Genomic DNA, 23,279 nt, shown 5'->3' on the forward strand with positions numbered 1-23,279 from the left:
GGTCACTTTTGTTACTGGGGGGCAGTTTTGTAGCAGTGCAGTAGTTTTAAAAGCACTACAGAGTTCCTTGTATATTCAACAGTTTTCAGGGAACAGGCAACAGTAAAAGTGCCAAGATAACGCTGGGGATTATTGTAGCTACTGGAGAGAGATGGGAGTTTTTGTCTAGTGGCAGTTTTGACGCATCTAAAGTAGCACAGAGGGTCAATTCGCCTGATGCAAAGAGTGTGTACTATGCAGATCACAGAACAGTATTTTATGTGGATAGCTCAGTGGTTTACTGTTTTTGCCATAGAGTTCCTTTTGTTACTGTGCAGTTCAAACATTACAATCGTAATCTAGGTCAAAAAGTTATGTTTGTTGTCCCAGCCTTTCATTATCCTAACTTTGCTAAAAAGGGTTTGTTTTGTGTAGAAATAAATTCTTATTATTAAATTCAACCCTAACCAATGTGTTACATTCTGAATCCTGAGTTTGTGCTTCCCCAGACCAAGCATTCTTAAAAAATGTCTACCAGAATGGATGACAAGTGAATCTTACACCCTGTACACCCCTTTATCTTTATGTAACATTTTCTGTACACTGATTTACACATGTATGATTCATTGTCTCTGTATGAAGGTGTGATGTAAAATGTTCCAGCACCCTAAACTGGTTTGAGAGACAAATTGAGAGAAGGGCCATGGAGAGATGAGATGCATGTTGGAGGGTGATAGTAAGGGAGTCATTGAAGAGCCCCAATAAGGATTGCTTTATCCTGGTGCATTGTAGGTCATCATTTACTGTGCTTTAAAAATGACTTAAATTGAGTTGTAGAATGCACCATTTTTGCATTTTATTCCCAAATTGTCTTAGTGGGAGAACCCTCCCCCCAAGCTCCCATGTAGTAGTCCAGTTAGCTCACTGAGCTCGATCACTATGCACTAGGGGTGGGTGGAATTTGCTTAATCGTGTTACGCAAATCTCTGCGAAACAGTAAAAAATCTCTGCGAACACGCAGAAATTCCACGAACACGCGGAATTGCGTGTTCCCGTTGCTTTTTTACTGTTCGCGATTGCTGTTTGCGTGCTCGGGGAGAAAAATCTTGCGAACACGCATTTTGAGAAAGCGAACAAGCAAACAATTTCGCAATGACGCAGAACGCAGAATTATGGGCAATTTTGCGTTCTCCGCGGAACGCGAAATTACCCAAATTCTGCGAGCGGAACGGAATTTGCCGCCCAGGCCTACTTTACACCTTAAGGGGGCTGGTCTGACAAAATTTGTCAATGCTACTTTGGGTTCTCAGTCTGGACCTGCAAGAGTGCATGTAATACATTCTACCATTTTAGTTCCTCTCTTTTTCATTTGTATGCTTGTTTTTGGGGTCTCATCCTCCCAGTTGGTTACTCCACTCCCAGTTCTTCCATTCTTTATTTTGAAAAACATACAGTAACAAAAAACAAAAAAAGGTGCTTTTTATTTCAAACTTTAATGGTAAAACTATAGAATCATTTCTATTGTGCTTCTTCTCTTTTTTTCCTAAGTATACAGAGGTAGTCCCGGTAACAAGCGACCACTGGGAATCGCCAAGGTCACATCATCATCAAAGAGCTGATGGGCTGGGTGCTGGGCATAGCCAAATGAATTTTCTGAAAGCAGAGCTTGCTAGGCACACACAAAGACAATACTTAATGAGATTTGAGGTTCTGGCACTGAGCATGGCCATAGCATGTACCAGGAGAACATTGCTTACAGCCAACTATCCCAGTTAGTGGGTTCTGGTAACAGGGTGACTAGATATTGCTTTCAGCGCTCACTGTTTACTGCCAAAGGCTGTCCAAGGTATCCTTTGGGATAAGCGCAATGGGTGTAGCATGTGATCAAAGACCAATTGCTGTTTCTAGGAGACTGTGGAGATTAGAGGCTGGATACAGGGCTTGATCAACGTTTTCATTCAGTGCTTCTAGAGCCCACTTGGAATACCTTCCCTACAGCTAATGGTGCCGGGGGAATGGTATCAGAGCCTGAAGTTTTCATTTAAGACAACTAACATAACTTTCCTTTCATAATATTTTTACAGTTAAGTTCTCTGATTTAGATTTTTTATATTTTAACCCATACCAAAGGTTTTCACTGTGTATTGCGTGTGGTCTTAAACTATCCTCTGCATCCATCACTGCTGGCCCCAGAGGTCGGTGAACATGTCATTTGGCCATGCCCATCAACTATGCCAAGTGAGCTCACACCACATTTCTGGGTCCATATTCTTTAGCGAATACGTCTACCCCGGTCCCATGGCCAGTGCTACCTGCACCTTGTGGAGGCATCCTAATATTGACTTATCCCACAGTATTTCCCTTGGCCATGCGCCCAGTAGACACCTCTTTCTGGACAATGTCTAAAGCCCCGTGCGCTCACCATCAGTTATCTTTGAAGCACAGTCTACAGGGATGCCGCCAGAGGGTGTTGCCTTCTGGTGCCCAGCATGCCCAGTATTTTTACCCCTACTTTACACTGGCCACACTTGACCATTACCTGTGTTCAGTGCCCCTACCATCACCTCCCACTGCGCAGTGTCTTCAGTGTTCTCACTTACCAAGAATTCCCTATGAGAAGGGTATTTACCACACACCTAATAGCTTACTATATAACTCAGCTGATCTGTAGAAATTGGTTAAGTTAAATTTGCTGTTTACATTTGTTTATTAATTGCATGTAAGTATAATCCCATTTCCTTTTATTAACAGGAAATGCCAGAAATTCGTTGAGCCTGATAAGCATATGGCTTGTTATTGGCCTCAACACAGTTGTTTGTGTCATGCCAGTGATAGCATTCAGGCTTCTGATGGTTGATTTAAAGCCAACATTAAGTGATAAGGTAAGCACACAATATATTTGTATATTGTTCAGTTTTTGGATCTCAAATTAGAGATTGTTCCATGTTTTTAGAAATGAATATAGTACTTTACACCAATGCACTTAAATAAAATGTTAAAATATGTAAAGATTAAAGGGTAAAAGATTTTTAATAAAAAAATGTAGATTTGATATTGATCTCGGTTTCACAGAAGCCCCAGATAGAAAGAAGAAAAAACAGCATGACTTTTACAAACAATAATGTAAATTCCGTGCTTACATTTTCTTCAGGTCTAGAAACACACACACCCTCAATTACAGGGAGACAGACTCCACGGTGTGGTGAAAAAGAGGTCCCATTGGCCAATCCCATCGTATCAGGATAGTTTGATATATGAATTTTCATGTTCAAAAGTATCTCATCAGATCAAAGAGGCTACTAAGATAGATATTAAATCACCATGTTTGAATGAAAGATAGATGTGGCAGCAGAAGAACTGTAGGAAGATGTTAGCTAAAATGCAACAAACCCTAGCACTTCCAGCCCGCCCAGAGCATGGAAATCATAGCACCCCCACCTCATATCCAAGCTTCACAATTCCTCAACTAGTCATGATAAAACTCGGGAAGAAGTAGACAAGTAGTTGAGGGAAGGAGAAGAGGAGATAAAAAACGGATTAGAGTTTTGTGGCAAAAGGATAACCTTTGTAAATTGAAGGTTAATCTTTTCCGCTAAACTTGTTATTCCCCAACACACGTAACATAGTAGGGTCACGTGAAAATCTGATGTACCTCCACACATCCACCCATTCACCCATACAATAACTCATACAGGCAGTCACTCATCAGTACAACACATTATCATATGCACTCATACACCTATACAGACACTCACATACCTCCACTCATCTATGGAGTTACTCACACACCTAGTCAGTCATGCAAAGAATCAATCACACTCCCATTTACTCACCTATACAGTTATACACACACCACCTCACTTATTCATACAGATACTAACGCATACTTACTCTCTTATACAATCACTGATACAACTACACACTCATCCATTCAGCCACTCTCACAATCACTGACTCAGGTATAGTCATGTATATACTCCAACTCTAACGTACACTGCCTTTTACATATGTAGTTACTCACACATGTACCACTGAGGCATCCATTCACTCACCAATACACCCATATAGACACTCACTCACCCATACAGCCCTTCACAAATGCACTCTTGGACCCATACACCCAGTGAATCATCCACTCACACATCTATTCACAAAACTGCACCCCCACCCACCCACACAGATAGTCAGGCACCCATACAGATACTCACACAACCAATCAATAACCCATATAGACACTCATTTAGCTACTCACTAACCCATGCATTCAGTAAGACACATTTAATCACTCACTTATACAGTTAGTCACGCACCTACTAAATCATCCATCCAGTCACTTATACACCCACTCATTCTTTAATACACCGTGGCATATATATAAAACAGATTTAAACTTTAAAGAAACACACAGTCATTGGATGATGTCATTTGTGATGTCATGTGCGATGTCATCAGTGATGTCACTGACCATATCATGAATGACGTAATATGTGACGTCATCATCAGTGCATTGCGGGGCATGAGTTATAGTTAGCTGAACTAACTATAACGGCCGAATTTCTCTGGTTTTGTACGAGTGAAATGTGCAACTAACTATAACGTCCCTGAAACCTGTGTTTTTTACAGTAAATTTCTAAGACTTTTTTTTAAATGCTTATTTCTAACTACACCGTCCCTGAAACCTATGTTTTTTTCAGTGAATGTATATATATATATATATATATATATATGTATAAAGCTTTCTCTGCTGACCCCTGTTGTGGCCTCTCACCTTCTGTAACCGGAGTGGTGTTAATTGGATGTTTCACACGCCTGCCAGTGGCGTGACAGAGGCCCGGCTCCTTCAATGTGGCAGGAGACTCTGGCACCAGCTGTTCCAGCTTCTTTTCGTTATCCAAGGAATTGGACTTTCTCCTGCCCACCCAAGTTGCCGACGACGCCAGGGATACTGCTAGCAGCAGCTCGTGACCTCACGAGGAGCCGTTTTGCACACCGTCAATTCGACTCACAGCCCGGCTGAATCGCTGACTCAGGTTGGGAGCTAGGGGACCCAGGGAGGCTGAATTTCATCACTGCTGTCTGGCTTGTTTGTTCTCCACACAACGCGCCTTTCCCTATAAACTTTGTTCACTGCACCCACAGCCCGAGAAATACTGCATTTTGGGAACTGGAGTCCTACTTGGGTAGCAGTGGCAGTGCGACCATGTGACTGGGGGCTGAACTTTGAACCTCCAATTGATGAGAGCACAGGATACTTTAAGGCGTGGGCGGAGACACTACCGGACACACAGCGGCACCTGACGAAGGCTACAACGCCGAAATGCATCGTGCCCATGCTGTAATTAATTAAAGCTTTCTCTGCTGACCCCTGTTGTGGCCTCTCACCTTCTGTAACCGGAGTGGTGTTAATTGGATGTTTCACACGCCTGCCAGTGGCGTGACAGAGGCCCGGCTCCTTCAATGTGGCAGGAGACTCTGGCACCAGCTGTTCCAGCTTCTTTTCGTTATCCAAGGAATTGGACTTTCTCCTGCCCACCCAAGTTGCCGACGACGCCAGGGATACTGCTAGCAGCAGCTCGTGACCTCACGAGGAGCCGTTTTGCACACCGTCAATTCGACTCACAGCCCGGCTGAATCGCTGACTCAGGTTGGGAGCTAGGGGACCCAGGGAGGCTGAATTTCATCACTGCTGTCTGGCTTGTTTGTTCTCCACACAACGCGCCTTTCCCTATAAACTTTGTTCACTGCACCCACAGCCCGAGAAATACTGCATTTTGGGAACTGGAGTCCTACTTGGGTAGCAGTGGCAGTGCGACCATGTGACTGGGGGCTGAACTTTGAACCTCCAATTGATGAGAGCACAGGATACTTTAAGGCGTGGGCGGAGACACTACCGGACACACAGCGGCATCTGACGAAGGCTACAACGCCGAAATGCATCGTGCCCATGCTGTAATTAATTAAAGCTTTCTCTGCTGACCCCTGTTGTGGCCTCTCACCTTCTGTAACCGGAGTGGTGTTAATTGGATGTTTCACACGCCTGCCAGTGGCGTGACAGAGGCCCGGCTCCTTCAATGTGGCAGGAGACTCTGGCACCAGCTGTTCCAGCTTCTTTTCGTTATCCAAGGAATTGGACTTTCTCCTGCCCACCCAAGTTGCCGACGACGCCAGGGATACTGCTAGCAGCAGCTCGTGACCTCACGAGGAGCCGTTTTGCACACCGTCAATTCGACTCACAGCCCGGCTGAATCGCTGACTCAGGTTGGGAGCTAGGGGACCCAGGGAGGCTGAATTTCATCACTGCTGTCTGGCTTGTTTGTTCTCCACACAACGCGCCTTTCCCTATAAACTTTGTTCACTGCACCCACAGCCCGAGAAATACTGCATTTTGGGAACTGGAGTCCTACTTGGGTAGCAGTGGCAGTGCGACCATGTGACTGGGGGCTGAACTTTGAACCTCCAATTGATGAGAGCACAGGATACTTTAAGGCGTGGGCGGAGACACTACCGGACACACAGCGGCATCTGACGAAGGCTACAACGCCGAAATGCATCGTGCCCATGCTGTAATTAATTAAAGCTTTCTCTGCTGACCCCTGTTGTGGCCTCTCACCTTCTGTAACCGGAGTGGTGTTAATTGGATGTTTCACACGCCTGCCAGTGGCGTGACAGAGGCCCGGCTCCTTCAATGTGGCAGGAGACTCTGGCACCAGCTGTTCCAGCTTCTTTTCGTTATCCAAGGAATTGGACTTTCTCCTGCCCACCCAAGTTGCCGACGACGCCAGGGATACTGCTAGCAGCAGCTCGTGACCTCACGAGGAGCCGTTTTGCACACCGTCAATTCGACTCACAGCCCGGCTGAATCGCTGACTCAGGTTGGGAGCTAGGGGACCCAGGGAGGCTGAATTTCATCACTGCTGTCTGGCTTGTTTGTTCTCCACACAACGCGCCTTTCCCTATAAACTTTGTTCACTGCACCCACAGCCCGAGAAATACTGCATTTTGGGAACTGGAGTCCTACTTGGGTAGCAGTGGCAGTGCGACCATGTGACTGGGGGCTGAACTTTGAACCTCCAATTGATGAGAGCACAGGATACTTTAAGGCGTGGGCGGAGACACTACCGGACACACAGCGGCATCTGACGAAGGCTACAACGCCGAAATGCATCGTGCCCATGCTGTAATTAATTAAAGCTTTCTCTGCTGACCCCTGTTGTGGCCTCTCACCTTCTGTAACCGGAGTGGTGTTAATTGGATGTTTCACACGCCTGCCAGTGGCGTGACAGAGGCCCGGCTCCTTCAATGTGGCAGGAGACTCTGGCACCAGCTGTTCCAGCTTCTTTTCGTTATCCAAGGAATTGGACTTTCTCCTGCCCACCCAAGTTGCCGACGACGCCAGGGATACTGCTAGCAGCAGCTCGTGACCTCACGAGGAGCCGTTTTGCACACCGTCAATTCGACTCACAGCCCGGCTGAATCGCTGACTCAGGTTGGGAGCTAGGGGACCCAGGGAGGCTGAATTTCATCACTGCTGTCTGGCTTGTTTGTTCTCCACACAACGCGCCTTTCCCTATAAACTTTGTTCACTGCACCCACAGCCCGAGAAATACTGCATTTTGGGAACTGGAGTCCTACTTGGGTAGCAGTGGCAGTGCGACCATGTGACTGGGGGCTGAACTTTGAACCTCCAATTGATGAGAGCACAGGATACTTTAAGGCGTGGGCGGAGACACTACCGGACACACAGCGGCATCTGACGAAGGCTACAACGCCGAAATGCATCGTGCCCATGCTGTAATTAATTAAAGCTTTCTCTGCTGACCCCTGTTGTGGCCTCTCACCTTCTGTAACCGGAGTGGTGTTAATTGGATGTTTCACACGCCTGCCAGTGGCGTGACAGAGGCCCGGCTCCTTCAATGTGGCAGGAGACTCTGGCACCAGCTGTTCCAGCTTCTTTTCGTTATCCAAGGAATTGGAATTTCTCCTGCCCACCCAAGTTGCCGACGACGCCAGGGATACTGCTAGCAGCAGCTCGTGACCTCACGAGGAGCCGTTTTGCACACCGTCAATTCGACTCACAGCCCGGCTGAATCGCTGACTCAGGTTGGGAGCTAGGGGACCCAGGGAGGCTGAATTTCATCACTGCTGTCTGGCTTGTTTGTTCTCCACACAACGCGCCTTTCCCTATAAACTTTGTTCACTGCACCCACAGCCCGAGAAATACTGCATTTTGGGAACTGGAGTCCTACTTGGGTAGCAGTGGCAGTGCGACCATGTGACTGGGGGCTGAACTTTGAACCTCCAATTGATGAGAGCACAGGATACTTTAAGGCGTGGGCGGAGACACTACCGGACACACAGCGGCATCTGACGAAGGCTACAACGCCGAAATGCATCGTGCCCATGCTGTAATTAATTAAAGCTTTCTCTGCTGACCCCTGTTGTGGCCTCTCACCTTCTGTAACCGGAGTGGTGTTAATTGGATGTTTCACACGCCTGCCAGTGGCGTGACAGAGGCCCGGCTCCTTCAATGTGGCAGGAGACTCTGGCACCAGCTGTTCCAGCTTCTTTTCGTTATCCAAGGAATTGGACTTTCTCCTGCCCACCCAAGTTGCCGACGACGCCAGGGATACTGCTAGCAGCAGCTCGTGACCTCACGAGGAGCCGTTTTGCACACCGTCAATTCGACTCACAGCCCGGCTGAATCGCTGACTCAGGTTGGGAGCTAGGGGACCCAGGGAGGCTGAATTTCATCACTGCTGTCTGGCTTGTTTGTTCTCCACACAACGCGCCTTTCCCTATAAACTTTGTTCACTGCACCCACAGCCCGAGAAATACTGCATTTTGGGAACTGGAGTCCTACTTGGGTAGCAGTGGCAGTGCGACCATGTGACTGGGGGCTGAACTTTGAACCTCCAATTGATGAGAGCACAGGATACTTTAAGGCGTGGGCGGAGACACTACCGGACACACAGCGGCATCTGACGAAGGCTACAACGCCGAAATGCATCGTGCCCATGCTGTAATTAATTAAAGCTTTCTCTGCTGACCCCTGTTGTGGCCTCTCACCTTCTGTAACCGGAGTGGTGTTAATTGGATGTATATATATATATATATATATATATAACTGCAGCGTCTTGCATTCTCAGCAGGATGGTCATACAAAAAACACTCTGCATACCATTAACCACTTACTAAAAGTGGTCTCTGTGTGTGACACACAAGCAAGTAAAATATATATATATATATATATATATATATATATATATATATATATATATATATATGAAATCCTGTATCGCTTGATGCCTACGGCATCACAATTCCACTGCTCCGGAAAAACGAACAAGTCAGACCCAAGATCTCGTGCAAAATTAAGCGTTCTTTATTTTCGTCAAATAACACCCAAGCTGTCCTGCATGACGCGTTTCGCCTCTAGCCAGAGGCTTGATCACATGATACGCTAGTAGAGCTCAAAAGAGGGTATTTAAGGCATTTCTGAACCAATGAAAGGCGGAGTTCTATACATAAAAAACCGCCCAAATTAACTCATTGTGGTCTGAGTTTCTATACATATATACACAGCGGTATTTTGTTCATTGTTAACACATATAAATGGCGTAGTGCCATAATAATCTATGCATATTGAGTTCTCAATGGCACTAATGTACATTCTACTGAAAATTCTGTAGAAAAATATCAAATGTACACAAATCTGAAATTACATTATTTAGGACAAATATATATATACAGTTTCATAAATAATTAAAATTCATGATATATACATACTATTTACAATAAAAGACTTAGTGTCTATAATGCAAATCCTATATGTAATTCATATTTATAAAAATATCAAATTGTGCAAATTCAAGCAGGTAAAGTGCAACGTGCTGTGTACCTTTTTAACCTGTATTACCAAAGTACCATTAGTATTTTAAGAACTTGATCATACGACTTAATTGTGCACATGAAAAAATAATAACCACTGTTAAGTTTTAAAAGGCGAACAAAAAAACACATTTGTAATCTAGTTTCAACGAAACTCTTGGTTCTTATGTGCCACAGTACTGTAACCTCTCCTGACCCCACGAAAAAGAAGACCCCAGTGCAAATATTGTACAACTGTGAAAAATAATAATGTGATTAATATGTTTTCCTTTTAGTGTTTTTTTATCCTTTTTATATTTTCATTTGTGCGAAAAAATGACATATAGTTCATTTTCACATTCATGGAGTGGGAGGTGAAAGAATATGTTTTTTACTTATATTGGATGTTATTTCTTTCTTATTTATGGCAGCCTGCGCGCACCACCTCCAAGATGTAAGTTCATCACTAATCCCACAACTCCCGACCTATTCAGTCAATTATCAGATCTAAGATCACCCTAAAAGATATACATTTCTCTGAGATGTCACACTATTTGTTTAGGGGCTTATAAGCTGCATTATTGATTGCTTATAAACAAGTGTACAAATCTTCACCTGCATTCAGGCCCCTAGGGGCCTTACTGTCAAGTTCGATAATGTACCTTGTTTCAAGAAGGCATAGTTTGGCATCCCTGTCTCCTCCTCTTTTTAAGGGCAGCACACAATCTATAGCATAATATAAAAGGCCCTTCGGATCACTGTTGTGGACCTTTTCAAAGTGGCGTGCCACAGGGTAGGTTTGGTCTTTACCCACTATTGCTCTAATGTGCTGCAATACCCGTCTGTGCACCGGCAAGCGAGTGCTGCCTATATATCGTAGCTCACACGGGCACTGCAGCACATATACGGCAAAGTCAGTTTTACAGGACATGCGTTTTTTTATTTGTACTGGTTTGGTCGAAAACGGTGATGTGTACTGAGTTTTGCTGCACCCGTTTTTACATGCTTTGCATACAGCACATCTTTTGAAACCGCCTCCCAATGTTCCCCAAGTGTCAGAGATTGGTTTTTCCAGGAAGTTCTTGACTATCCTGTCTGACATTGAAGCGGACTTTCTGAAGGTAATGTCAGGTTTTTTAACCATATGGCTGAGATACCCGCCACCCCCTCTCAACACAATCCCCAAGAATGGGAATACGGAAACGGTTCTGAACTTTTGGAAGGCGGGAGGGAGTTACCCTCCCGGCCGTATTTATTAAAATATGAAACAAAATTAAAACATTAAAATAACAGTTTCATATCATGTACAATTTCATTTCCACATTACGATGTTCTTGGCTAACCTTAACACATCTCTAATACAAAGGTTCTCCTAGCCGATACTAAACATCCTGCAAATGCATTTCTAAAATTGAAATTGTACATCCTAACATTACGGGCCAACGGCAAGGTCGTAACCGGTGTCAGATCCCTAACCCAGAACTCCCCCCTCACTTGTGAGGGCGGTCGCACAGAGGACTACACCTTTGTGCCTATTTCCAATTTCCCTTGTCTTGACGGGGGCCCCATGTTAACTCGACGCCATCTTAGTGGTCGTCCGAGGACTCGTGTGAGGTGTCTAGAAGGTAGCGTAGACCCCCCTCCCACCCCACACAACTTACCACATCTGCCATCGCAGATGTCCTGGCCCCGGGAAATTCCCAGGAGAGGCCCTGCAGCCCCTCCTCCCCAGGGAGGGGCCTATGGCCGCCTTCCCTTTCGGCGTCCCCATCCTTAGAGGGGACCGCCTCCCCGTTGAGGGGCCAATGGCCGCCTCCCCCCGGGCGCTCCCATCCGTAATGGGTGACGCCCCCACCTCTAAGGATCTTCCAATTACTGCTCACCGATCATGACCTTACCGCCCGACCAAAAATAAATATGACAATCTAAGGCTAAAGAGGAGAAAAACAATTATACTTAAGCATTCAAAGTATAAACTCTACAGAACATCACTGTTCAACTCTGGTGCAACTACTTTTTAATAAACATGTTGAAAATGAAGATTATCATCTTTATTGCATATCAAATCACCAACTTTATTCAGAACAACCTGTAAGAAAAAACAATACCACGTCACACGACTTTATTCAAACAACTCGCTGTCATCAGGGGCTGGTGGGTGGGTTCAAAATTGGCTCTTCGTTCCGTCTCGAGCTCACGGGCAACGGGGAGGTGCAGCTTCAGAGCACAGGAACAAGAGGATGCTTTCATGGCTTGTCGCTCCTTTTATCCTTCTTCGGGCGGGCGTGGACCCACCTCCAATCCGCCTCCGGGGCGTGGCTAGCGGCTTCGGTGTCTAGGACCACCCACTCTTGGGCGGGAAAAGGCGCGCCCCGGCTACGCCGCTTCGGGCATACCAGCCGAGACCCGCCTCCCGCTCAAATTGGCTTCCCGAGGGGATCGGGGTACTCCGCCATACGTTCGGGGGGACCGAGTGGTCGCCCCTTTCCATATGGCTGAGATACCCGCCACCCCCTCTCAACACAATCCCCAAGAATGGGAATACGGAAACGGTTCTGAACTTTTGGAAGGCGGGAGGGAGTTACCCTCCCGGCCGTATTTATTAAAATATGAAACAAAATTAAAACATTAAAATAACAGTTTCATATCATGTACAATTTCATTTCCACATTACGATGTTCTTGGCTAACCTTAACACATCTCTAATACAAAGGTTCTCCTAGCCGATACTAAACATCCTGCAAATGCATTTCTAAAATTGAAATTGTACATCCTAACATTACGGGCCAACGGCAAGGTCGTAACCGGTGTCAGATCCCTAACCCAGAACTCCCCCCTCACTTGTGAGGGGCGGTCGCACAGAGGACTACACCTTTGTGCCTATTTCCAATTTCCCTTGTCTTGACGGGGGCCCCATGTTAACTCGACGCCATCTTAGTGGTCGTCCGAGGACTCGTGTGAGGTGTCTAGAAGGTAGCGTAGACCCCCCTCCCACCCCACACAACTTACCACATCTGCCGTCGCAGATGTCCTGGCCCCGGGAAATTCCCAGGAGAGGCCCTGCAGCCCCTCCTCCCCAGGGAGGGGCCTATGGCCGCCTTCCCTTTCGGCGTCCCCATCCTTAGAGGGGACCGCCTCCCCGTTGAGGGGCCAATGGCCGCCTCCCCCCGGGCGCTCCCATCCGTAATGGGTGACGCCCCCACCTCTAGGGATCTTCCAATTACTGCTCACCGATCATGACCTTACCGCCACAGGCCGGATAGTTGACAGGCTATCCGGACCCCCCACAAAAACTCCTACTTAAAGGTCATGGCTGTAAACTCTTTAACCAGGCTACGAGGTCTCCTATGAGTAAAGAATTCCCCACCCTGGACAAATGGACCCCATCCTCTAGATACATATGGTCCCCCCTGATACATCCATGCGGAATCGAATGCAATGTACTTGTACGAAACAGTCTACTAAGCTTGTTATTCACTTTCTTTACCGAATGATTTATAGCAGACACAGAATTAGCCCCTCGCCACACCTTCCGAGGAATCATATGGGACCAAGCAATCGTGCACCCCGGAACCCTTCTCGCCAACCAACTTACAGTGGATAGCATCAACTCGAGAAGTACCCGTCGACCAGTGGTCACCAAATCATTGCCCCCAAGATGCACTATGACTATAGATGGCGGTGACCTTGTCCGCCCTAACAAGCCCTCCATAAAAGTTTGAAACTGGTCAATACAGAGCCCGCCCCTTCCGTAGAAGGTCACCCTGTACCCGTATTCCCCAGCCATGTGAATCATGTCACCTGCTTTGAATACGTCCGCGGCACGCCTCACGTATGAGTGGCCCACGACCCACACCACTCTCTCCTCAGCCGGTGGTCTTTGACCGCTGGTTCCCAGGTGTCGGGTCGACTGCACAGTCCGCCCCGCCTCGTAAGCTTGCGAAACTGTAAACCAAACAAAAACAAGAAGCGTGAGTGCATGATATCAGCTTCACAACATGTGCAACCGCACATACCTTTTGTAACAATTCGAGGACCAACGCCCCAACTGTTTTACTCTTTCCACATTCAGACCCCTGGCTGTAGCCTCTGTAGCAGCCCCTATCCGGAAGGAATGGGTCCCAAACTCGCACGGGTTCAAGCCCGCGGCTGTAATTGCCATTGCAAGCACCCGCTGGAACTGAAACCTAGTCAGTGGGGTGGCGTCTGCGTGCCTCAGCAAGGTTCCCCCCCATGATGCCGCCCTGTGCGCCAAATACTCCTCAACGCATGCAACCGGGCACATGGGAGATCCGGGAATCCGCTGGACTACTACGCTGTCCCCGATCGCACCCTGATCGGTCTTGGACCTGGCAAACAAGACCATCATCGTCTCCCCCTTAATTTGTATGTGCTCTCGGCACAGACCTCCCCCCGTATCCTGCTTGTTCTTTGCTACCAGTTCGCTAACCCGCATAGCCCCATGGAATGCCAATGCAAAAGCGGCCCGGAATAGCACTGTCTCTGATTGAGATGAACATGTTGCAGGGAGTACGGACAGTAACAGGGCCAACCTTTCCAGACCTATCGGGTGCCTTTCGTCCACTCTGCGACCCTCAAGGCGCTGCCACCCACGCAGCGCCTTCTGTACCACAAAAGACGCTGTGGGGTCCTGGAGACCATGAGCCCGAGCCATAAAAGAAATGGCGGCCCGGTGCCTCTGAGCCGTAGCTACTGATTTGCCTGCCTGATGTAACGACAACAAAAATTTCAGGACATACTCTTCTTGGCCCCAAAGCTCCCCCCTAGCAGAACCCAAAAAGGACCAATAGGAACGGAACGCCCCTTCGTATGCCTTCCTTGTCCTGGGTGCTAAACTCTCTCCCACGAGGTTTTGTAGTTCGGGGCACCGAGAGACCAGAGAGCTTCGGGAAATGGTGCCGCCACCGGGTCCGCTGTGGGCAGAAAATCCCAGAAGGCCTGCATACGGGAACGAGAAAGCGCATCAGCTGCTTGATTCAGCACCCCTGGCACATGTCTTGCCCTAAAAAGGACGTTCAGTTGCATACATAGCAAGACAATTTCCTTAAGCAATCTCAAAATCCATTTGCATCGTGCTGCCTGACTATTGATACACTCAACCACGGTCATGTTATCAGACCAGAATACCACAGAGTGATCCCGAAACCCCTCTGGCCATGTTGTTAGGGCCACCAGAATAGGGAACAATTCGAGAAACCCAATGTTACCTGTAAGCCCACTCTCTCGCCACCACGATGGCCATGTTTGGGCTGACCAGTGATTACCAAATATGGCGCCAAAGCCGATACTCCCTGCCGAGTCTGTCCACAACCCCAGCTCCTCGGAGGACACCGCCGGTTTGTTCCAGACCACACGACCATTGAAATCCGCCAGCAATGCCAACCATATGCGCATGTCCTGGCGAACCTCTGCCGAGAGCCTTGTGCGGTGGTGCCCTTCTTTAAGGCCGACCATGGCCTGTGCAATCGAGCGGGAAAAAGGGCGAGCCATTGGTATCACTCTAAGGGCAAAATTCAGCTGACCCACAGTCTGTTGTAATTGATGCAAATTTACCTTTGTCTCGCTAATACATGTTTCCAGCGAGGCCCTGAATTTCGTTACCTTTTCTTTGGGCAACCGGAAGCAACCCTCTTCGGAATCGAGCTCTATTCCAAGAAACTCGAGCGAAGTAAACGGTCCCACAGTCTTACCTGGCGCCAATGGCACACCAAAATGTCTCATGAGATCACAAAATGCATTCAAAGCCTGTGCACATTCCGAGTCCCCGGCTGCCCCCAGGAACAGAAAATCGTCAAGATAATGCATAACATGCGTAAACCCCGTTATTCTTGTGAACGCCCATTGAAGAAAACTACTGAATTTCTCAAAATACGCACAAGATATGGAGCAACCCATTGGCATACATTTATCCATGTAATAGCGTCCCTGAAACATGAAACCAAGGAGACGCTGATCGTCTGGGTGTACCGGGAGCAACCAGAACGCTGACTCGATGTCCGATTTGGCCATCAGCGCTCCGGGCCCCAGGCGATTCAACATGGCGACGGCCTCATCAAAAGACGCATACCGCACCGAACACACTCCCGGGTCAATCGCATCATTCACTGAAAGACCCCTCGGAGCTGACAAGTTATGTATCAACCTAAATTCGCCTGGGTCTTTTTTGGGGACTACTCCCAGGGGTGAACAAACAAAAACAGGAACTGGCGGTCTGTCATATGGTCCGGCAACCCGACCCCGGGTCACCTCTTTCCCAATCTTTGCTTGTACCACAGTTGTATTCTGCAGAACCGACAGTTGGTTCCTACAATGTGTTTTACCCTGAAAATTCCCTGCCGGGTTGCGGAAACCATACGAAAAACCATCTCGCAACACCCCAGCGGAGCTATGATCCGGGTATTCATTAAGCCAAGGAATCATTGCCATGGTATCAACCGGGGTAGGTAAAGGCGCCCCTCGGACTATTTCAGACCTGTTTGGCGCCCCCCCTACTTCCCGTGTCACCCGTTTTGGCTCTGCACATGGTCTCGGGATGCGAGGACTGCCCGCACCCTGTACATTCATGCCTAAACTTGCATGACCCCTGGGGCCTTGTACACTTGCCTCTGTTAAAACTCCAGCATGCCCCTTTTTTACCTGAGTTGCCATTAGTCTTTGAGTGCTGATCATTGCCTGATCCCGCCCGAAAGGGCGCCCCAGACGAGTGGCGGGAAAATTCGCCCCCGTTCCCGCCCAACAATGGCGCCTTTGCCATGCCTGATTTCTCCATTTTTTGCCAGGAAATGGAGTCGAAACAATCCCACGTCAGAGATGCGTCGAACTCCTTGGACTTACGGAATATGCTATCGTACAAAAACCATTGATTACCCTCATATGTCTGAGAAAACTCCATGATGCGTGTCTGATACACGGGTAGTTCAGCCAACAGTTCGGGCCTTCGTTCCCCCATAATTGCGGTGAACATCCCAAACGCTCTGCCCCAATTACCTATCGTTTCGTCAACTCTGAAAGCGGCCATTTTAGCGCGCCAAACACTAGGGTGCAGAAACTCCTTTTGAATTTTTACATGCTCAATCTCATAATGATCAGTTAGTAAAGAAAACATGTTTATATATTTATCAGCCCATATCCTCTCTTTGACTTCCATCGGGATATGCTGAGCCACTTTTTCCCTTCTTGAGGGTACCGACCCCTCCCCCGCCATTGGCAATAGCTGCTTACCTGAACCGGTAGCTGTGACCGTAGTCGCTGCCGAACTCACGCCCGCTACTGGTTGTTCCACGGGAGCCTGCGGGGGAACAAGAGGACATGGTGCCTTCGCAGCATCTCTCGATTGCCGCAACTGTTTCATCACTGCTCTGGCATCATCAGCCGTGGCCCCCTCGCTATCTTTCCCCAACCATGCTGCCAACTGTGCAGCCAGTTCGGGAGGCATATCCTTCCCGTTCACGGGGGTGACTACAACCGGAATTGGTTGCCCCTCTTTCGGGACCGGGATCGGGGCCTCAGCCGGGGGGACCGAGTGGTCGCCCCTTTCCATATGTTTGCCAATAACGGGATCCCCCGTTATTAGATTCCAGTTTTTATAAAAGATTCGTCTGATCTCTTTATGTTGCCTACTAAAAGTGACAATGACTCTGGGTGCGATCAATTTGCTTTTGTCATTAACCCCTTCCTTTGGTCTCTCTTTTCTAAGTAGAGCTTCATCTCTAGATATTGTATGAGATCTATTTATAGCACGTTGAATTGTTCTAACAGAGTATCCACGAGCCAAAAAGCGTTCTTTGCTTTCAAGTTGTAATTTGTGGCACTCCGTTTCTGAACTACAAATCCGCCTGATTCGCAGCATTTCCCCAAAGGGAATGCTGTCAATCAGGTGGCGGGGGTGCTGACTAGACGCGTGTAGGATTGTATATATATATATAAATTTACTCAAACAATTTAAACATATACAATTCAAAATGTATCACATAAATAAATCATCAAGTCTTGAAATTGTCAATTTTAAAATAAATAGGTGTAACTGTTTCCTTGTGGTAATCCATTGACTTAATTATTTGACCTATTTCAGTCCAGTGTCCTTAAATTGCACCTTAATTTCACAGTATCTTTTTTCCCTAGTGGGTGACAACATGAGAGTGAAATAGAACTCTCAAAAACAAATTATTTGAGCAGCTAAAGAAGAAAAACATACACATGTATAATCTGTCCCTAAACTAAACCACCCTTGAACCCTAAATATACCCTTAACGCCCGTTCTCCTACCCACTGTTAAACCCTAAAAAATGTTTTACCATGCAATACCCTTACCCACCCATAAACCCTAGACATACCCTTACCACCCAATACCCTTACCAACCCTTAAACCCTAATAACACCATTCCCACTCAATACCCTTACAAACCCATACACCCTAATAACACCCTTACCACTCAGTGCCGCCACACACTCCTATACCCTAAAAACACCTTTACCATCCAATACTCCTACCGACCCGTAGACTCTAAAAACACCCTTTACCACCTGATACCATTACCTACCCCTAAACCCTAAAAACACCCTTACCACCCAATTTCCTTACCCACCCCAAGACCCTAAAAACACATTTTCCACCCAATACCCCAACTCAGCCTAAACCCTAAAAATACCCTTACCAACAATACCTGTACTCACCTCGAAAATCTAAAAATACCCTTACCACTTAAAACCCTTACCCATCCCAAAACTTTTAAAATGTTCTTACCCTATTTCCTAATACATATTACCTACTTGCGGTCACCAGTAGGTAGTTATAGTTAGGACCTAGTTTCCATAGACAAAGAGTTTTAGTTTTGTTAATGACTTTTTTCACCGTGTGACAAATCTTCACAAACTTTTGCAAGAAATCATGTACAACTCACTTAAGCTGCTGTCTGGAACGTTTTGAGGTAATTCGTCAAGCAGGGGCCAGGAAAACGGGTGTCCGGACATGACTACAGCCCGAACCGCTGAACGGAATTAGACCAAATTTTGCAGAAAGCTAGTTCTTGGTCTAGAAAGTGCCCTTTTTGTAATTCTGTGTAAATCGCTTCAGTAGTTTTGGAGTTATTAAAAAAAAAGATTTATAGATATCTAGGGACATAAATCCTCCGCAGATCCAACAGATCTCTTGATAAGATGTGAATGGCTGCAAACACGTCATCCAGGAAGTGTTGGCAGTCATCTTAGTACTTGGACTCAGCCAAGTCCCAAGATTTTCTTTTTTTAAACAGAAGCGGGCAGGAATTCTTTGACCCCCCTAGGCCTGGTGGTGGGGTCCCAGAAGCCCCCCGGCAGGGGGGCTAAAAAAACTTATTTTAATTTGCTTTGAAATCATAGTGGATGCACAAATCCGTAGCAAAAATAATTTACAACAAGCGCAGTCTCCTAAGCTTGTTTTTTTAATTGGCTGCCCGGGTGGACTTGGTGTATTATTAAGATATATGGAGAAGAAAAGCGCATGGAGCCCTCCTCCTCAAACTCCAGAGCCCCGCCGATATGCTAAATGGTGAGGGGGCATGGCTCCCCTACTGGCCGATTTTGACCCCGGGGGCCCCATCTCCCAGGACTAGGCACCTGCTGCGTCTTGGGGTACCCACCCCTGAGACATACCGTGTTCGTTCTAACTTGGTGGGAGCAATTTAAAGCTCCAGCCAAACAAATGCAAACACTGAGTTCACTCCCAGCAGGCTGGACCATTAAAAATGCTCCCACGTGCTGGGAGTGGAATTTTCATCTGTTTCCCTGCCCACTATGAAGAGGACAGAGAAACAGATGAAGAAGTTGCTCCTGCACACAGGGAGCGGCAAATATGTGGGAGCAATGCAATCTCCTGCTGGAAGCAGGAAGCTGGTTGGCACCGTAAAACACCGGGAATCCCCTGTAGCCCCCAACAACTAGGAGTACCTGGGAACAGGGCATCCACCATTGACTGACCGAGCACTGGGGGATGGGGTACCCTGGCCTGAAATTGGCACAGGGAGGGGGGCCAGGCCAGCCCAGGAAGAGAGGCTGCCTGGCTTGGCTCTGGGAGATGGGGTCTTCAGAACTGAAATTGGCCCGGGACAGGGGATGCACGGCCCTTCCCCATTTCTTATTGGCCAGGCACCGTGTGATGGGGTCCCGGGACTGAAATCGGCCTAGGGAGGGTGACACACAGCCTCCCAGCCCCCATTTTATATCGGCCAGGTACCTGGGGATGGGGTCCCTGACACCGATATTGGCCTTGGGGAAGGGGCTACGTGCCCCCTCCCCATTTAAAAAAGGAACATACCTCCTGGAAATGGGGTACCTGGTGCCAAATAGACCTTGGGAGGGGGCATATGTCCCCTCTTCCTCATTTATAATTGCCAGGCCCCAGGATATGGGGTTCCTGGGGCCGAAATCATCTTGAGGAAGGGGGCTGTGTGCTCCCCTCTAATTTAGAATATGGCTGGCCCCAGGAATTAGGACCTTAGGACTTAAATGGGGCTGGGAGCGGGCTCTGTGCCCCCTGTGACCCCCATTATGCAGGCCTCGAGGGATGGGATACCCAGAGCCAATATTGATCTAGGGACGGGGGTTACATGCTCCCCTCCTAATTTTAAAAGGGACAGAGCACCAGGTTGATGGGGGTCTCTGTGGCCAAATTGGTCTGAGGAGGGTGGTCGCATGTTCCCCCACCCCCTCATTTTGATGATCAGACTCCGGGAGATGTGGGTTTCTAGGGCCAGAATTAGTCTGGGGAGGGGGGCTGCGTGCCCCCCTCCCATCTAGAATATGGCTGGGCAACGGCACCAAGGTCGGCCCGGAGAGGGAGGCTGCATGCCCCATCCCCATTTACTATATCTGGTTGGGCTCTAGGTTCCGAAGGCCTCAATCTGCCCGGGTAAGGGGGCTACATGCACACTTTCAAGGTTGTCTGCATGTGGGGATTGGCCAGTGGCCAGTCCCTGCAGCTGACCCCTTGCGGAGCACAGCCAAAGGCTGTACATGGTGCAGGATTGGTTGCCTGCGGGTGGTTGACTGTAGGACATGGCCACAGACCAGGCCGGGACGCTCTTCGGAGCAGCTGAGCGCTTTACAAAACCCCCAGTAACATAACATAACATAACATAACCAGGCACTGGGGCCAACCACCCCACCATGCACATTTAAAGTCGATGCGCAACAGGGATTGGAATAACTATGGTAATTAAATATGACTCGACGTTTAAAAAAAGTAGAAAATCACTGAAAAAGCTAAAGGTTACAGGGAAGTTATAGAATTTTAAAGATCCTTAGAAATTCACTAAAAAACAAAGGTTACAGGGACATTATAGTTGAGTTCAGATTTTACACACATTAAACCATAGAATTTCAGCAATTATAGCTATACTTATCTGAAGAAACTATATCTCCTGCCCCAAGGTAAACTATAAGTCACGCCCTCGCCAAGCACTGCTAATTGCCTCACATATTACATCAGTCCTGACATCTTCTATGATCATTGATAATATCACTGCAACACTTTCAATAAAAATTATTGATGAGGAAACTGTGCATGGTGGGGTGTGAGTCTTAGTTACCTTAGAACATGAGTTATAGTTTCTTCAGGTAAGTACAATTGATACATTTCTATGGTTTTGTGCATGTTAAATCTGAGCCTAACTAAACCGTTCCTGTAACCTTTGTTTTTTTAGTCAATATATAAAAAAGGGGTATCACTTACCCGATATATACTTACTTTTTCGGTGTAAAATCATGTGTGGTAAAGACATTTGCGTGGTAAGACAGTTGATCGGTGGAAAAGGCATTGCATGGTAAATGATGCGTGGCATGGTAAATGATGTATTGTAAAAACTGTATCCCCGTTCATGTTTGGTTTTTAGAGTGAAGCAGTATGGTTGTAAAGTTGTGACCTTTACTCACATTTCGGACGCCTTTTTGTAAACTCTGTTATGATACAACTTTCAAAAAATATGTCGCACAAACGTTCTGTAAGTGCCGCCTCTTATTTAAGTGGCAAGAACTCTCATTTTCAAGGGGCCCCTGAACTGTTGCTTTGCCCACCTTCGAGTAAATGTGAATTTCAGACCGACGAGAATTTGATTGTATGGATTAAGGTGCTTGATATTAATGTGCACATTTTCTTTTTAAGGTGCGGTATTTGCAGATAACTCGGGCGAAGCAGACCCCATTGGAGCTCCACATACGACGAGTACGTAGAAACAGTTCCAAAAGATCCTCTTACGCCTTTGCACATCAAGAGGGCTTTGGAGAGCTTATCACCTCTGGAAAGAACATGCGGTCTGATAATGTGCGCAAGAAAACAGAGGGTGTCAGCAGAGAGAGAACTGTAAAACTTTGAGTCAAGAGGTTTTGGCTAAGATCGCTCGGCATTTCAAACTGCGGACATCATCACTTTATACTGTGTTTAGAATCTTTGAGAACTCAGTGAAAGCAGTGCTGAGGAAGGCCGCTTCGTCACATAACCCAGTGTTCTCAAGAAGCAAGGAACTGAAAGCAAATGCATATATTTTTATAAACATTCAACGGAAAATCAAAAACTCTTGGTTGATTATGCGAAGGGGAAGTTTGGATGTAAGACAGCTTTGTATATTTGGTACTTTTATAGCAAGGATAGTAGTAGCATTTGAATAGGTGATAAGTGCCCCAAACACCTCTGAGTAATGTGCATCAAAAAATAGCTCAAGCGTTTTACATAGATTGAATCATTGGTTATTTTTCAACTCAGAACTCCATTCTAGATACAAGTAGACAGCTACTAATGGAAACAAGAGCAGTAACATTTTGGAAGAAATTATTGTTCCCAATTTTGCCTTAATATATGTTTCTAAAGTATTACTAGAGTGTGCTTTCTTTTTATAAAAAGTAAACTCCTTTTAATTCTGATCACTGTTACCACATCTGTGCTTTATCTTTCTGCTTTATGCTGGGCTTTGTTTTTTTAATGTTTCAGAGAAGTTTTAGTAATCTGCTCTTGAGTACAACTCTGCCAACGTGTGTGTTTTTCTTGCGATGTAATGAATGAAGACGATCAAAGTGTAAGACGTCTTTTTCAGCTGGATGTCGATATAAAACATATTTTTCAACTGATGAAGCTCGCCGGCACTCCGCATGAAAGGCTGACACAAACCTTTCTTTTCTCCATAAAAGGGTACAGTGGACGAGTTTAGGATAGTAGCTTTCACTGTCCTAGGTCATGTTAGTAGCGCCTCTGTTGCAACTAGTATTTTAGGGCCTTGTAGTCGTAGCTACACTACTCGCTCTTTTATGAGTAGGTCACGAGTGAGGGTGACATATATAAATGGAAATATTTTGGAAACGTTTTTATTCAAGTTGACCTTTCCCTGCACTGTTCGAACATTTCCTGTGACTGCGACCCCTTTTAAAATGCCTCTGGTTAGCTCAAA

At 46.8% G+C, this 23,279-nt stretch overlaps 1 protein-coding gene across 1 annotated transcript in view; it reads left to right on the forward strand.

Moving 5' to 3' along the window:
- ATP8B4 (ATPase phospholipid transporting 8B4 (putative)) overlaps nucleotides 1-22,706 on the forward strand; it is a 3,619,152-nt gene extending 3,596,446 nt beyond the window's left edge. Inside the window, exons 26-27 of the mRNA XM_086958264.1 lie at nucleotides 2,731-2,861; nucleotides 22,004-22,706. Of these exons, the coding sequence (XP_086814390.1) occupies nucleotides 2,731-2,861; nucleotides 22,004-22,213 (341 nt within the window). The 3' untranslated portion in view covers nucleotides 22,214-22,706. The remainder of the gene's footprint in view (nucleotides 1-2,730; nucleotides 2,862-22,003) is intronic.
- The last annotated feature ends 573 nt before the right edge of the window (nucleotides 22,707-23,279 follow it).

This window comes from Lissotriton vulgaris, chromosome 2_1 (genome assembly GCF_964263255.1).
Source record: "Lissotriton vulgaris chromosome 2_1, aLisVul1.2, whole genome shotgun sequence".
In the NCBI taxonomy this organism is placed as follows: domain Eukaryota; kingdom Metazoa; phylum Chordata; class Amphibia; order Caudata; family Salamandridae; genus Lissotriton; species Lissotriton vulgaris.